This window comes from Tamandua tetradactyla, chromosome 25, assembly GCF_023851605.1.
Source record: "Tamandua tetradactyla isolate mTamTet1 chromosome 25, mTamTet1.pri, whole genome shotgun sequence".
Taxonomy (NCBI): domain Eukaryota; kingdom Metazoa; phylum Chordata; class Mammalia; order Pilosa; family Myrmecophagidae; genus Tamandua; species Tamandua tetradactyla.
The window spans coordinates 18,542,860-18,559,430 of record NC_135351.1 but is presented as its reverse complement, the minus strand read 5'-3'; the positions used below and the strand labels follow the sequence as shown (position 1 = coordinate 18,559,430).

Here is a 16,571-nt window from a genome sequence, read left to right as displayed (position 1 = left end):
CCCTAAAGGAAAGACACTGGAAGGGTCTGCACCCTCAGACAAGTGATGGGGAAAGAGCAGCACTGTGGTGAGCTCCAAGGAAGGTGTTAAGTTCAGGGGCTGGTTTAAGCCCAGGCTGTGGGTGGGCTGAAGAAGAGGGACAGGAAGAGCAAGAGTAAGAGGAGCAAAACAGCACAGCATGTGACACCCGACTTCCCTTCACCGGCTAACCCCTGAACTGCCTTTTTTCCTATGTTTTTTACTTTTGGCCACAAAGCTAGCTTTCTAGTTCCCTCATAGTGGCTATTTTCATGTGAGTAGGGGCATTTTAGAGGGAATAAGGACAGGAAAAGGACTGCAGTGCTTATAGGGTTGTAAAAAGACAGTTTATTTTAGACTGGCTACTTGGTCTGTGTTCCTGGTTTATAGTTTGAAGTCTCCATAGCCATCTCTACGAAGAGTAATGACTGTTAAAGCTGTCTGCTCATCAGCAGCAACTGTAACAATGAAAAATAGAATTATAGCAATTAAGACCTGGAAGTAACCCTCTTACTTATGTCACCTACTCCCTCCCCTCCTGTTAGAGGTAAAGAATGTGAGGCCACGAGGGGAGAATGTAGAGCTCAGAGACCCCTACCTGAGCGTGAGCACTGAGGCCAAGCCGAGGTTTTCTAGCCGCTGGGCTCCTTCAGCAAGAGCTCTCACAGCTGAGCATTCTCTCATACTATTTTTGGCAAATTTGCTTGGTCACTGCTGTGTTTCTGGAGTGTATATTTGCTTATAAAGCTGGATGGTAGTCATTTCTTCAGGGTAATGTCTAAAAATTAGAAGAATGTTCTAGAAGCTTAGATATTAGAATACTGTTTCCTGTAACTTGTTTGGGGAGCAGCTCTTCATGAGTAGCTGGCTGCTCCTAAGGATTGAAATATGTGACTACTCCTCAGGAGTTACAATGAGTTCTTTGTTGTCTAAATGAGTTCTTTATTCTGTCTTTAAAATCTGCCATTATTTTAGACTATTATATTTTAGGTAAGGATCATCCTTTCCTACTTGAATATAAAAGAAATAAAGTGTTCCCATTTGGCAGTAGAGAAATGTGTGTGCAGGTGTGTATTTTGGAGAGAGTTTCTGTTTATCTGTGAATATTTTGGAAAGAAAATTTTAGAATGCACAGAATTTTTCCCCTAATACTAATTCTAAGGAAAAAGAATTCTCTTAGAGATAGCATATGGTATAAAATGATTATCTGTCTTAAATACTAAGTATTGATGAAAGCTAGATAGATACTTTTTTAAACTGTAGAAACATGAGGCACAGGACTTGATATTTTTAAAATACTCATTTAGGATGGTGCTACAGTGGCTCAGTGGCAGAGTTCTCGCCTGCCATGCCAGAGACCCAGGTTTATTTCCTGGTGCCTACCCATGTGGAAAAAAAAAAAACTCATTTAAAAAAGTCCCAATTCTAGGTGGGCCACGGTGGCTCAGCAGGCAGAGGTCTCACCTACCATGCCGGAGACCCGGGTTCAACTCTTGGTGCCTGCCCATGTAAAAAAAAATTAACAAGTCCCAATTCTGGGAAAATATTAAGTATCTTTTTTTGGTTAACTCTGAGACCATTTGAATTCATTTGCTAAGGCTGTATACAAAGTGGGGAGACTTTAAATGTGGTTGAGAATGCCTTGTTTTGAAAATTAATTTAAGGTAGAAATAAAATATAATTGTTAAATGTTAAAACTGTAAAATTCGGTGGACTTTAAAATGCAGTAACCTAAGAAATCTTATATAACATGTTTTACTATCTTCACTTTCTGAATAAAAGTCTTCTAAAATTAAATATATTTTTCCTAAGCCTAAGTGTAATGAAAAGTAAATTAGTATAAAGGAAAACTACCTCAAGGAACAAAAATCACCTTTAAAAAGATAGCTAAAGATAGAAACTAAAACTTGTTTCTAACTGACTCATATTCTGGGAAAAAAGTAAATAAGAGTTTAATAGATTCTTTGTATTAAAATTCGCCAGCCCCTAGCATATGACACCAAACACCGGAGATGATACATTTGATGGATCATTCATGCATTGATGATGGAAATAGTTAGGCAGTTCTTTTCAAAACTAAAAATCAACCTACCATATGACCCAGCAATTGCACTCTTTGGCATTTCACAGAAATGAATTATCTTCTTACAGGAATTCGTATACAAATATTCATAGTAAATTATTTGAAATAGCCAAAACCTAGAAACAACACAGATGTCTTTCAATGGGTGAATGGTTTTGTATCTAGCAAACTACCCTTCAAAAATGAGGGAGAGTTTTAAAGTATTCACAGATAAACAGAAACTGAGAGAGTCCATCCATAAAAGACCTGCCCCACAAGAATTACTAAAGGGAGTTCTGCAGTTGAAAGGAAAAGACAGGAGAAGAGTGGCTTGGAGTAAAGATCTTCAGTAAGGGTAAATAAAAGCATAAATGCAAAAGCCAATAGTACTCTATCCTTAATATACAATTCTCTTTGTATTCCATTAGAGCCAGAATACAACTGAAATTGAAATACACGAAAAAGATAAATATTTTTATAGTGGACATCCAAAGTATAAATTGGTAAAGTAAGACAAAAACATAATGAGGGGAAATAGAGGGAATGTGGGAACAGAGAACATGCATGCTATTTAAACTAAGTTGGTATCTTCTCAAAATTAGTAGGTTTAGGAATAGGTTGTGTAATATAATCCCCAGGGTAACCACAAAAAAGTATTTCAAAATTGTACAGAAATAGAAATGAGAAAGGGACCAATCAGATGCTTCACAAAAGATCAACTATAAGAAAAGGAGGCTGCAATAAAGGAAAAGGGATTAAAAAAAAAAAAGATACGACATAAAAACCAAAGAATAAAATGAATGAAGTACTACCTTTAAAGTAATAATACTCAGTGTTAATGGATTATACTCACCAATTAAAAGACACGAATTGGCAGAATGAATAAAAAAACATGATCCAACAATATGCTGTTTACAAGAGACTCACCCTTAGAACCAGTGACACGAATAAGTTGAAAGTGAAAAGTTGGAAAAATATATTCTACTCAAATGGTAACCAAAAATGAGCTGGGTAGCTATAATAATATCAGACAAAATAAGTTAAAGCTGCTATAAAATACAAAAAAGGACACTATGTATTAATAAAAAGGGCAATCCACCAGGAAGAGATAACAATCAAAAATATGTATGCCCCTAACCAAGGTGCCCTAAAATACATGATGCAAATACTAGTAAATACACGGCTCTACAATAATAGTTGGAGACTTCAGTACACCACTCTCATCAGTAGACAGAACATCTAGGCAGAGCATAAAGAAAGAGAGAACTTGAATAATATGGTAAATAAATCAGACCTAACAGACACATACAGAAAACTACACCCCAAAACAGCAGGATATACATTTCTACTCAAGTCCTCATGGATCATTCTGCAGGATGGAAACCCTATACAACAATTTTCCTCAAAATGAATCAAAGACCTAAATATAAATAGCCAGGACTATAAAATACTCCTAGAAGAAAATATACCCATTTATTACCGCAGGTTCTCTAGGTGGGAAGTTCAGGACACTGTGGCTGGGTTCTCAGTCTCACCAGACTGAGATCAGATTGTCCACTGAGCCATGTGGTTTCTTGGAGGCTCTGGAGGCAGATCCACTGCCAGGTTCATTCAGGTTTTCGGCAAAGTTCCTGTTCCTTGTGGGTGTGGACGCTGGTGGTCAGCCAGGACTGCTGCCAGCTCCTGATGCCGCCCGCCTTCTGTGCCACATGGTCCACTTTATCTTCAAAGTCAGCATTAGAAATATCCCTCACGTGAAATCCTTCTCACACTTCAAATCTCTTTCTTCAGGAGAAACCCCATTCTGTGGTAGGACCACCAAGTTTTTAGAAAGAATTCCTTTTTCTAAAGTCAGCTGTGCCGTACAGCATAATCTATAAAATCCATCGTGTGAACGAACAGCCCCAAGGACTATGCAGACCGTTTCCACCAGGCAGAGAGGCCTTGGGGCCATCTTAGAGTTCTGGCTACCACACTGTATGAGCAGACCCTTACTCTCTTTAGTTAAGTGTAAAGAACTTAAGACATAGAAGCAAATTTAGAAATAGCCCTTGACCTGGTAAATAATGGTATTTGCCTAACCTTGGTTTCATTTTTTATATTCTTGGGTGCACGTCTTGAGAAAAGGTTAAAACACTAATAAGTATTTACCAATCTGGCACTTTTGAGAGTCTTATTTGAATGTTGAGGCTAGGGTTGATTATACTAGTGGGTCTTGCCTGGTACTCCTGACCCAGCCCTAACTTGAGGGGTCACTGCTTACTTTAACTGTAAATTTCTTTCATATTATTTCATTTGTTTCAGGCCATTATTGGGTTAATTTCTATCCAGATTTTTCAGATGAGTGTGTGACTCAGAAAGGCTAAGTGTCTTGCCTGCTGCCTTGTTAATAAAAAGATAGGCTGGGACTAGATGTTCCAGCTCATGTATCCCCTCTTTCTACTATACTGTAGCAACTCCATACTTACTCTTTGGCAAACGTTTATTGAGTGTGTGCTTACTCTGTGCCAGGCCTGATATGGGTGAGGAGGTATTAAAATAAATAAAATATGGTCACAGTCCTCCAGCAACTCTACTTCTTTACTTGTTATACTATAATTTATAAGTCAGCCACAGAATTTTGAACACAGTGATATGGAAACATTGGGATGAATCAACATTCTACTTGAGTTATTTGAAGGATTTATTGAGGAGTTATTCTTGAAAGAGGAATTGCTATTTATCATAATGGGGGTGGGAAGGTCATTCCAGGCATCTGCAAAGGGGCCTGATGCCCGGGTAATGGGAAGAAACTCAGCAGGTTGGTGGGAGAGGAAGATAGTGTATAAGCAGGCAAGGAATCGGCCCAAGTTTGTATGAGGGCCATGCGGCACTCCTGATTTGGAGGGTGGTGAGAGGGAGTTAAACCTGTTTCCTATTTCAGTCTCTCTTCCAACCCTGACCCAAATTATTCTCTTCCCTAAGCTGAACTAGATGCAGAGCACACCCAGAAGGTCCTGGAAATGGAGCACACCCAGCAAATGAAGCTAAAGGAGCGGCAGAAATTTTTTGAGGAAGCCTTCCAGCAGGACATGGAGCAGTACCTCTCCACAGGTTACCTGCAGATAGCTGAGAGACGAGGCAAGTTGGGGAAGGGGCTGCTGCCAGCGAGGGCTCCACTGGGCATGGGAGGGTGCCATGCCCTCACACCTTACCCCAACCAGGATGGGATGCAGGGTAAAGTCCTCAAAAGTCCATTCAACCACTAGACTCCAGTACCACAGTATGTGGCATGCCACGTTCATGTTGTCCTTGCCTTCTCTCTCCTGTAGCTCCAGGCTTTAGTTGAAGATATTTAAAAACATTTTTAAAAATTACAACACAAATTATAATTATTAAAAAACTTGGGAAATTGTAAAAAGAAAAAAAAGAAACAAAAAAGAAAATGAAACAGATGCTAAAAATACCCCTTATTCTACTGCACCAAAATAGTCACTATTAAAATTTTAGTATGGTTCTTTCTAGTGTGTGTGTGAGAAAGTAATGCTATATTTATACAACTGACAACAATCTATCTATCTGTCTGACTGCCTGTCTTTCTCCTTAATATTGTATAAGGATCTTTCCCCTTATATTTTTCAAAATAATTTGTTGGAGTGTTTTAAAGGCCACATATTGATCATTAGGATGTTGCCTTACTTATTTAGCAGGTTCCCCAGTTGAACATTGCAATCCTTTACTTCTATAAGTAAGGATGCACACCTAAATGCATAAATATTTGTCTGCACCTTTAATATTTCCCAAGAATAAGCTGAGCAGAGGAGAACTCAGGGTACTTCCCTTGGTCTCTCCTGAAGAACCAGTGCATCCAAAGAAGCAGGTGGATAGGGCAGGTTGTATGGGCTGTTGGATTTGATTTGTAAGTATTTTGTTGAAGATTTTTGCATCTATAGTTATAAAAGAAATTGGTGTGTTATTTTATTTTCTTGTAGTATCTTTTTCTGGCTATGGTATTGGAGTGATGTTGGCCTCATAGAATGAGTTCAGCAGTGTTCCTTCCTCTACATTTTTTTGAAGAGTATGAGCAGGAGTGCTATTAATTCTTCTTGGAATGATTGGTAAAATTCACCTGTGAAGCCCTCTGGTCCTGGGCTTTTCTTTGTTGAAAGATTTTGATGACTGATTCAATCCCTTTACTTGTAATTAGTCTCTTGAGGTCTTCTGTTTCTTTTAGAGTCAGTGTAGATTGAATGTTGCTAACCTAATTTGACATACAGTTGTTCATAGCAACCTCTTTTGATCCTTTTTTATTTCTGCAGGGTCATTAGTAATGCCCCCTTCTCATTTTTTAATTTATTTATTTTCGTCTTCTTTTTTTCTGTCAGTCTAGCTAATAGTTTGTCAATTTCCTTGCTCCTCTCAAAAAACCAACTTTTGGTTTTATTAATTGTCTATTGTTGTTTTGTTCTCAGTTTCATTTATTTTGTTCTAATCTTCTAATTTCTTTCTACTTGCTTTGGGACTAGTTTGCTATTCCTTTTGTAGTTCCTCCAGGTATGCATTTAGGTCTTTGATTTTAGCCCTTTCTTCTTTTTCAATATAAACATTTAGGGCTACAAGTTTCTCTCTCAGTGCTGCCTTCACTGCAACCATAAGTTTTGATATCTCGTTTTTCTTCATCTCAAGAAATTTACTGATTTCCCTTCCAATTTCTGCTTTGATCACAATTAAGAATGTGTTAACTTTCATGTGTTTGTGAATTTTTCAGTTCTCCACCTGTTACTGAGTTCCAGCTTCATTCCATTATGGACAGAGAAAGTGCTCTGAATAATTTCAGTCTTTTAACATTTATTGAGATTTGTTTTCCAACCCAGCATGGTCCATCCTGCAGAATAATCCATAAGTACTTGAGTGGAATGTATATCCTGCTGTTCTGGGGTGCAGTATTCTGTATTTGTCTGTTAAGTCTAGTTTATCATTTTATTCGAGTTTTCTGTTTCCTTACTGATCCTCTGTCTAAATGTTCTGTCTATTGATGAGTAGTGTATTGAAGTCTCCAATTATTTCAGTTCATAAAAATTGCCAGAATGCAATATACCACAAACAGAATGGCTTTTTAAAAATAGAATTTATTAAGTTGTAAGTTTACACCTTGAGGCCATGCAAATGTCCAAATTAAGGCAAGAGTATAAAAATGTCCAAACTAAGGCATCCAGGGAAAGATACCTTGGCTCAGGAAGGTCAATGATGTTTGGGGTTTCTCTCTCAGCTGGAAAGGCACATGATGCCATCTGCTAGCTTTCTCTCAATACTTCTTCAACACCTTTCCTGGGTGTAGTTTCTTTCTTCATCTCCAGCAATCTCTGGCTGTGTGGACTCTGTTGGTTCTGTAGCTTTTCCAAAATGGTTCCCTCTTAAAGGACTCCAGTAAGTGACCCCACCTTGAATGGGTGGGGACACATCTCCATGGAAATCATCTAATCAAAAATTAACACCTACAGTTGGATGTGTCACATCTCCCTGGAAACAATCAAAAAGCTCCCACCCAGCAATATTAATGAGGATTAAAGCACATGGCTTTTCTGGGGTACATAATAGCTTCAAACCAGCACATTTCACCCTCTGGACCCCAAAAAGACATGTTTTTTACAAATGTAAAATACATTCATTCCATAACAATATCAGAAAATTTTAAACCATTTCAGTAACAATACAAATACAATAAAAACTCAGAAACAGTACACAGTCTCATCAAAGTCCTCTGCAGGCATGGTCTATCGTAAAGCAAAATTCTCTGGCTGTGGACCTGTAAAACTCACAACAAGTTATCTGCTGCCAGCATACTAAGAAGGAACAGTCATTGGATACATATTCCCATTTCCATAGGGAGAAATTGGAAGGAACACAGGGGTCACTGGACTCAAACAGTTATGAAAGGAAGCTTGCAGAGCAAACTCCATTATCAAAGTCTGAAAGTCATATATCCTTGGAACTTTAGAAGGTGGCAGTCCCACGCTTTCTGACAGGCTATGCAGTGACCTGGCTCTCTTCAAATACAACCTTGGGGGACATTGGGGAGACTACCTTTTTCTTGGCTCCTTCCTCTCCAAACACTGGGCCACACCTGGGTTCTCTGCCATCTCCAGGGCTTATGCTCAACCCCTTCAGAACAATGTGGCGGCAGCCAGGCTCACCAAATCACCCAATCACCAAAGAATGTGCTCCACCCCTTCCAAGGCCTGGGGCACAACTCTTCTAGAACATTAAGGTGGAAGGGCCACCCTCTGCCTTCAAGGCAAATCACCCTCTCCAAGTGCATGGATGGGTCCACTCTCCTGGCAGAGGTTTCTTAGCTTCAGACTTTAGCTTCCATGGTTCTGCCTTTGAAGTTATTTTTCCTTAAGTTTGTCCTTTTTCTTGCTCTTTTAGTCCAGACTGGCAGTGGTTCTGTTTATACAGATCTCACAGCACTTTTGTTGGTTTTCTGTGCAGTATGCTGGGATCATATCCACAAATCCTTCCTGGATAACTGCATCTCCCATACTGGCTTTTCTAAAATGGCTGACTGGTTCCATGTTTGGTTAAATCCTCATGTAGGGCACTATTCTCTGTGTTCTCCCTTTCTGGAAGGGACCAGAATTTTCCAGAACATCATTTTCTTGTTTCTTTGTACCCAAGTGTTCAGTTCTCAGCTTCTCTCTTTCCTGTTGCATTTTGCTATAAGCTGCAAGGAGAAACCAGGCCACACTTGACATATTTAATTTGAAAATCTGTTCTGCTAAATATCCAGGTTCATTGCTTTTAAAATCTGCCTCCCGTCTAAAACCAGCAGTCACTTTTGCCAGATTCTTTATGATTTTAAAACAAGGATCACCTTCCTTCCAGTTTCTAATAACACATGCATCATTTCTGTCTGAGGCCTTATCAGAGGAATTTTTAGAGTCCACATTTCTACCAACAGTCTCTTCAAAGCATTCTAGGCCTTCCTAATCAAGCTCCTCACAAGTCTTCCAGAAACGTCCCCTTAATCATTTAAAAAGCCATTCCAACAAGTTTGGTATTTGCAAACTGTAGTAGTATCCCACTTCTCTGGTACAAAAATCTGTTTTAGTTTGTAAAAGGTTCCAGAATGCAATATACCAGAAATGGGATGGTGTTCTAGTTTGCTAGCTGCCAGCATGCAACACACCAGAGACGGACTGGCTTTTAATAAAAGGGGATTTATTTTGTTGGTTCTTCAGAGGAAAGGCAGCTAACTTTCCACTGAGGTTCTTTCTTACGTGGAAGGAACAGGATGGTCTCTGCTGGTCTTCACTCCAGGCCCCTGGGTTCCAACAACTTTCCCCGGGGTGAATTCTTTCTGCATCTCCAAAGGCCTGGGCTGAGCTGCTAGTGCTGAGATGAGGAATGCCGAGCTGCTAGGCTGTGCTACATTGTGTTCTCTCATTTAAGCACCAGCCAATTAAGTCAAACGTCACTCATTGCAGCAGACATGCCTCCTAGCTGACTGCAGATGTAATTGGCAACAGATGAGGTTCACGTACTGTTGGCTTATGTCCGCAGCAACAAGATTAGGTATGCTCACCTGGCCAAGTTGACAACTGAATCTAACACAGATGGCTATTTAAAAACAGAATTTATTAAGTTGCAAGTTTACACCTCTAAGGCTGTGAAAATGTCCAAATTAAGTCAAGAGTATAAAAATGTCCAAACTAAGGCATCCAGGGAGAGATACCTTGGCCCAAGAAAGCTGATGTTGTTCAGGGTTTCTCTCTCAGCTGGAAAGGCACATGATGATCTGCTAGCATCTTCGCAGTGCTTCTTCAGCAGCTTCTTGAGGAGCAGTTTCTTTCTTCATCTCCAGCAGTCTCTGGCTGTGTGGGCTCTGTTGGTTCTATAACTTTTTCCAAAATGGTTCCTTCTTAAAGGTCTCCAGTAAGTGACTCCACCTTGAATGGGTGGAGACACATCTCCATAAAAACCACCTAATCAAAAGTTAGCATCCACAATTGGATGGGTCACACCTCCATGAATAATCAAAAAGCTCCCACCCAGCAATGCTGAATTAGGATTAAAGGACATGACTTTTCTGGGGTATACAACAAATTCAAACCAGCACCCCAACTATTATTGTAGAGCCATCTGTTTCTCCCTTCAATGTTACTATTGTTTGCCTCATGTATTTTAGGGCACCATGGTTAGGTACATAAATATTTATGATTGTTATTTCTTCCTGGTGGATGCCCCTTTTATTAATATATAGTTTGTATATATTTTGTATCATTTTTTTTCCCCAGAGTCCAGATGTTATCCTGGTGGTTATTCTTAGGCATTATATGGACATATATTTTTAGCTTATAGTGGAGTGGAGTGGCTGCAGGGAATTACCTGAAACTGTTGAGCTGTGTTCCAGTAGCCTTGACCCTTTTTTTTTTTCATGCAAAAATAGTTTTTAATTTGTACATTAAGTCACTATCAACTAGGCATTCCTAGATGATACCATCTCAGTCTTTATCGCCTATCTTTCCTTCTGGTTTCATATGTGCCCCCAGCCCTCTTCCCTCTTTCATTCTCACATTCAATTCAATTCAGTGTACTTACATTATTGTACTACAATCAGGTAGTATTGTGCTATCCACTTCTGAACTTTTATATTCAGCCCTGTTGTACAATCTGTATCCCTTCAGCTCCAGTTACCCAATCTCTACCCTGCATCTATCCCCTGATAGCCTTGTTCTTAACTGAAATTCTCCAAGTTCACTCATTAAAGCTAGTTCATATCAGTGTCCTTTTTGTTTTTGATTAATCTCACTTAGCATAGCATCCTCAAGGTCCAGCCACATTGTTAGATGTTTCTTCTTTGTATTTTATGACAGCTTTGACTTAAAGTCTGTTTTGCCTGATATTATTATAGCTGCCCAGCTTGTTTTTGGTTACTATTTGTGTGGAATATCTTTTCCAACTTTTCACTTTCAACTTTTTTATATCATTAGGTCTAACAGTGAGTTTCTTGTAAACAGCATATTGTTGGATCATGCTTTTTAATCAATTCTCCCAATTTGTGTCTTTGATTGAGGAGTTTCATCCATTAACATTGAGTGTCATTACTCTAGAGGTAGTACATATTTCAGCTATTTTGTTCTTTGGTTTTTATATGTCAAAACTTATTTTTGTCTCTTCTTTTGCCATATTAGTACCTTTATTGATAATCTTCATTTCTCCACTCCAGCCCACTCTCTACTGTCTTTTCCTTTCAACCTGCAGAACTCCCTTTTATATTTCTTGTAGGGCAGGTCTCTTATTGAAGAACTCTTTCAGTTTCTGTTTATCTGTGACTATTTTAAACTCACTCTCATTTTTTTTTCACTACATTTGGACATATTATTTTTTAAACTCTTTTTATCGTATAATATAACATATATACAGGTCAAAAAAAGAAAAAAGCAATAGTTTTCAAAGCACTCTTCAACAAGTTGTTATAGGACAGATCCCAGGGTTTGTCATAGGCTACCATTCCATCATCTAATATTTTTCCTTCTAGCTGCTCCAGAATATAGGAGGCTAGAAGTTGTAAATATTTTTTTAGAATCACAATTGGCTTTTTTTTTTTTTTGGTGAAAACATATATACAAAAAAGCAGTAAATTTCAAAGCACAGCACAACAATTAGTTGAACAGATTTCAGAGTTTGGTATGGGTTACAATTCACAATTCTTTTACTTCTAGCTGCTCTAAGATACTGAAGACTAAAAGAAATATCAATTAAATGATTCAGCAATCATTTGTTTGTTAAACCCTACCTTCTCTGTATAACTCCACCATCATCTTTGATCTTTCTATTCTACTCTTTAGGGGTATTTGGGCTATGGCCATTCTAACTTTTTCATGTTGGAAAGGGGTGTCAATAATATGGGGTAGGGAGATGGAACTGGCTGATGCTCTGGAGAGGCTGGGCCCTCTAGGTTTGGGGCTTATCTGGTCCAGGGACCCATCTGGAGGTTTTAGCATTTCTGAAAAGTTACCCTAGTACATGGAATCTTTGTAGAATTTTATATGTTTCCCTAGGTTCACCCTCATTTTTAAGGACAGTTTTGTTGGGTAAAAATTGGGGACTGGCAGTTTTTCTCTTTCAGTACCTTAAATTTATCATGCCAGTGTCTTCTTGCCTCCATGGTTTTTGATGAGAAATCAGCCCTTAGACTTATTTCAGATCCCTCATATGTGAGGAATTGCATTGATCTTGCTGCTTTCAGGATTCTCTCTTTATCTTTGGCATTTGACATTAGTATGCATCTCAGAGTAGGTCTATTTGGATGTTTTCTGTTTGGAGTACTTTGCACTTCTTGGACATATATGTTTATGTCTTTCAAAAGAGTTGGGAAATCTCTGGCCATTGTTTCCTCATTTTTTCTGCTCCTTTTCCCTTCTCTTCTTCTCTTAGTATACCCGTAAGGCACATATTTGTGCACTCTGTGCTGTCACTCAAATCCCTAAGACATTGCTCAATTTTTTCCATTTTCTCTATCTTTTGTCTGTGAGATTTTGATTGCCCTGTCTTCTTATTTACTGATTCTTTCTTCTGCTTGTTCATATCTGCTATTGTCTGCATCCACTGTATTTTTAATCTCTGTTATTGCATCTTTCATCCCCATTATTTGTTTCTTTTTATTCTTTCAAATTCTTTTTTATGTTCATACACTCATTTTAATATAGTTTAGCTATTATTCATATCTTCCCTCATCCCTTGAATTGACTTAGGAGATTTGTTTTAACATCTTTGATGAGTTGTCCCAAATTCTGTGTCTCCTCTGAAGTCTTCATTTGTTCCCTTGACTGGGCCATATATTCCTGTTTCTTAGTCTGGCTTGTAATATTTTGCTGCTGTCTAAACATTTAATTATCTTGATGAGTTTACTCTAAAGGTCACTTTTTCCTTTTAGTCTGGGTTTTATTGTTGATTGGCTTCATGTTAAGGATCCTCTTTGATGCTCTGTTCAATTTGTTGTAGAGCTTTAGAACAGGACATGTTTAACTGATCAAAGTCTTCTTCATCTGATTCTCGCCCCGTATATGAAGTACAATTTTTAAGATTGCAGTTTTTGTGCAGTTGTTTAACCTCCAGGAGAACGCTTCCTTCCCTCTCTTTCTTCTCTGGGAATCTTGTTCTGTTTTGCCTCTATAGTTTTTTACTCTACTTTCCTTTTCTCTAGCTGCTTTTGCTTGGATGGCGAATTCTGGGAGGAGGGTCTTCCAGGAGAAGACTTTCCCAAGTCAGTGTTTCCCAGCCATAGCAGGGCCAGGACCCACAGAGGGGGCACAGACTGACTCCACAGTCCCCTGGGAAGGGATCTGGAAGGGTACCAAAACCTCTTTGATGGCTCCTCAAAGCTGTACTTTCCTGGTCTGCCCAGCAAATGCAGCCCTTCAACTAAGTGTTCCCCATAGCCCATAGGAAGTGCTGCATCACTTAATTCTCCTCTACCTCTGCCCTGTCCAGGGTGGGGTCGAAACAATGGCTGTGGCCACCTATGTCAGGACAGGTTGAGACAGTAGTTCAGTGCTGGGAGCAAGTAATTTGAGTTCACTAATCAACCATGATGAGTGATTTGCCATGCTTACTCCTGCTAGCTAGTTAGCCAGGGTTAGACCTGATGGCAGCTTGCCATGAGGGTGAAGCAGGGGTGCCAGCAGCCACTGCATGGAGAGAGCAATTCAGTGCTCTTTACTGTAGTTTATCAGTCTCTTTCTCCTGCTTTTCTCTGGATGCTGTACCATGTTCTTCTGGCCTCTGGGGCCCCAGAAAAATTCGGCTAGTTCCTCCCTGTTTAATAGCTGTTTTTACAGAAGAACTGAGTCCTGGAGCTCCCTATTCCTCCATCTTCCCTGGAAGTCCTGCCCCTCCAGGATTTTGTGTCCTATCATGGGCAGGAGCTGAGTAGGTCACACACATCCTGGCCAATCCCAGAACTGGAGCAGAATGAGACATTGCACCAAGAGGGCATGGCAGAGGGGGACGATGAAAATGACAGCAGTAGAAACTCTTATTGTTGAGCCATTGAATTCTGTCTTGTTCAGTTTAGTTTAATAGACACTCACTGAGCACCTGCCAGGCGCAAAGTGCTCAGCATTCTTTTGGACCTAGAAGTAGGGAAAACGGGAAAATAAAAGTGTCTCTTTAGCGGCTCCCTTTCCATTAGGGAGACACATGGCCACATAACTGAAGGGGGCAATGAAGCAGGAGCAGCATGGCCAGGGGCATGAAGCCCGTGAACTGCAGTCTCCTCCAAGGCGACAGAGCCCAGCAGAGAAATGTCCAGCAAATACTTGAGACATCAATGAAATATTTAGTTGAATTTTCATGGTTTTGAACATCTTGAGAATAATTTTCCTCAAATTTTGAAAAAGCATTCAGCTCATTTTTTAAGTTTAAGAAAATGGAGTCAGGCACATGCTACTTATATGGTTTTGAAAGCATTGAAGAACTGGAGGGCTTGGGTTTTTTTAGCTTTCTGCTCCAACTAGAGCTGAAAAGACAGGCATCTAATGTATTGCACATCACTTTCTGGAAGGGGATTGATTCTTCATCTCCCAGGATGAATATGGAAAGCGTAATAGAAGACTTAATCCAAAAAAAAGAAACTTCCACAGGGAACATGGTGTTTCGGACTCATTCCAGTTTAAACCAGAACTAGAAGTCTAAGTTTTTTGTCTCACTTTTCAAAGTATTATTTTTTAATCACAACAAGGCCCAGAAAGTTATAGTCAGAAAATTAGAGTAGAGGATAGAGAGACTCTGAGACCCACTAGGATGGTGCAGAGTCTGGATTATCCCGGAGCAGGGAGCCTCAGGCTGGAATAGGGCCAGAAGGGGAACCCGAAGGCAGAGGCACGAGGGGAACTGGGGAACTGGGACCTGACAGCAGAACTGCTGGAGACCCCAAGTGGATGTTACCTGGACTCCTGCTACAGGCACATGTGTAGCCTGTTTTCCTAGAAAAAGTGGTCCTTTTTATTTCTTTTATTACTTAATGTCAGGGTACTTGCAGTTGCAGCTGGTTGTTTAATAGGTTGCCATGGAGATGAACTCTTCTGAACCTGTGTTTTCCTGGCTCTCTATTCCCCAGATTAAATTTCAAGTTTCTGTGGATCTTTAATCCACCTCCAGTTGATTTTTGTGTAGGTTGTGAAGTAAGGATCCAGTTTTTTTTTTCTGTAGCAATAACTATTTGTCTCACCAGCATTCTTTGTCCACTGATTCGCTTTCTGTCTTACTCGATTTCCATGTATTCCCAGGCCTTCTCTAGGCTCTCTTTCCTGTTCCTGTCATCCAAGCCCAAACCACTGTCTTGGTTTTAATTATTTATTCAGCAGTGCTTCTCAACTGGGGGCAGTTTTGTCCCCCAGAAGACATTTGGCAGTGTCGGAGACAATTTTGAGTGTCCCAGTGGAGGGGAGGGTTGCTGCTGGCATCTAGTGGGTAGAGCCCAGGGATTCTGCTCGTCGTCCTACAACGTGTAGGACCGCCCTCCACAGCAAAGATGTATCCAGCCCAAACTGGCAGGAGTGCCGAGGTGGAGAGAATGTGCTGGAGGTTAAGTCTTGATACCTGGTGGAGTGATTCCCCCACCTCTACCCCTACACACATTCCTTCCTCTTCAGAATTGCTTTGGCTGTTCTTGGCTCTTTGGTCTTCTGTGTAAATGTTACAGTCCAGTGTTTAAGGTCTGTGAAAAACTCTTCCAGAATTTAATTGCAATTTCATTAAATTTTTAGATTGAGAATTGACATTTTAATGGTATTGAAACTTTCTGGGCAAGAATATGATGATTGCCATCTCTCACAACTTATGTCCTGAATGTTAGGTGGAACTTGTGTCTAAAACTGTCTGGGATTGGTGATTTCTTCGTGGGAAGAACTTTCTATTCTTTTTTTCTGATGGTTATAGTGGTTTTCTATTTCTCCTTCAGATAGTTTCGGAAGTTTTCATAGACTTTGTCCAACTTTTCAAATATATTAGCATAACCTCACTCATAATATCCTTTTTAATTTTGGCCGTATTTGTGATTCAGATTGCTTTTGCATTCCAAAAATTGCTGATTTGTGCTTTTTGTGTCATTTCTTGATGAATCTTACCCAGGATGGGTCCATTTTCAAGCTTTGTTTTTTGCAAAGAACCAACTTTTATTGTTGTTGTTCTCTGTTTTGTTAATTTCTTCCATCTTTAGAATTTTTCATTAAGATTTTTTATTTAACTTATGAGCTGCTAGAAGTATGTTTTAGAATAATTAAATGTATCAAGGTTTTTCTATTTACCTTCTGTTACTGATAGTTAAATTTCATTCTGGTTAGAGAATGGGATTTTGATTTTTTTTTTAATTTGTTGAGACTTGCTTAGTGGGCTCTTACAGAGTTTTCCTGCATATCCATGTGAAATTCAGGGCAAGATTCTAATGATAGCCTAACATGGGGTCTGTGTCTGTTTCATCAAACTTGTTTAATTTGGTTGTTCGCAT

The 16,571-nt window shown here is 39.5% G+C and overlaps 1 protein-coding gene across 3 annotated transcripts in view; it reads left to right on the top strand.

The window, feature by feature from the left end:
- Positions 1 to 16,571, top strand: part of DTNBP1 (dystrobrevin binding protein 1) — a 145,626-nt gene that overhangs the window by 120,102 nt on the left and 8,953 nt on the right. For all 3 annotated transcript variants that reach the window (XM_077143749.1, XM_077143748.1, XM_077143750.1), the window contains exon 8: positions 5,045 to 5,200. In XM_077143749.1, coding sequence (XP_076999864.1) covers positions 5,045 to 5,200 — 156 coding nt within the window. The remainder of the gene's footprint in view (positions 1 to 5,044; positions 5,201 to 16,571) is intronic.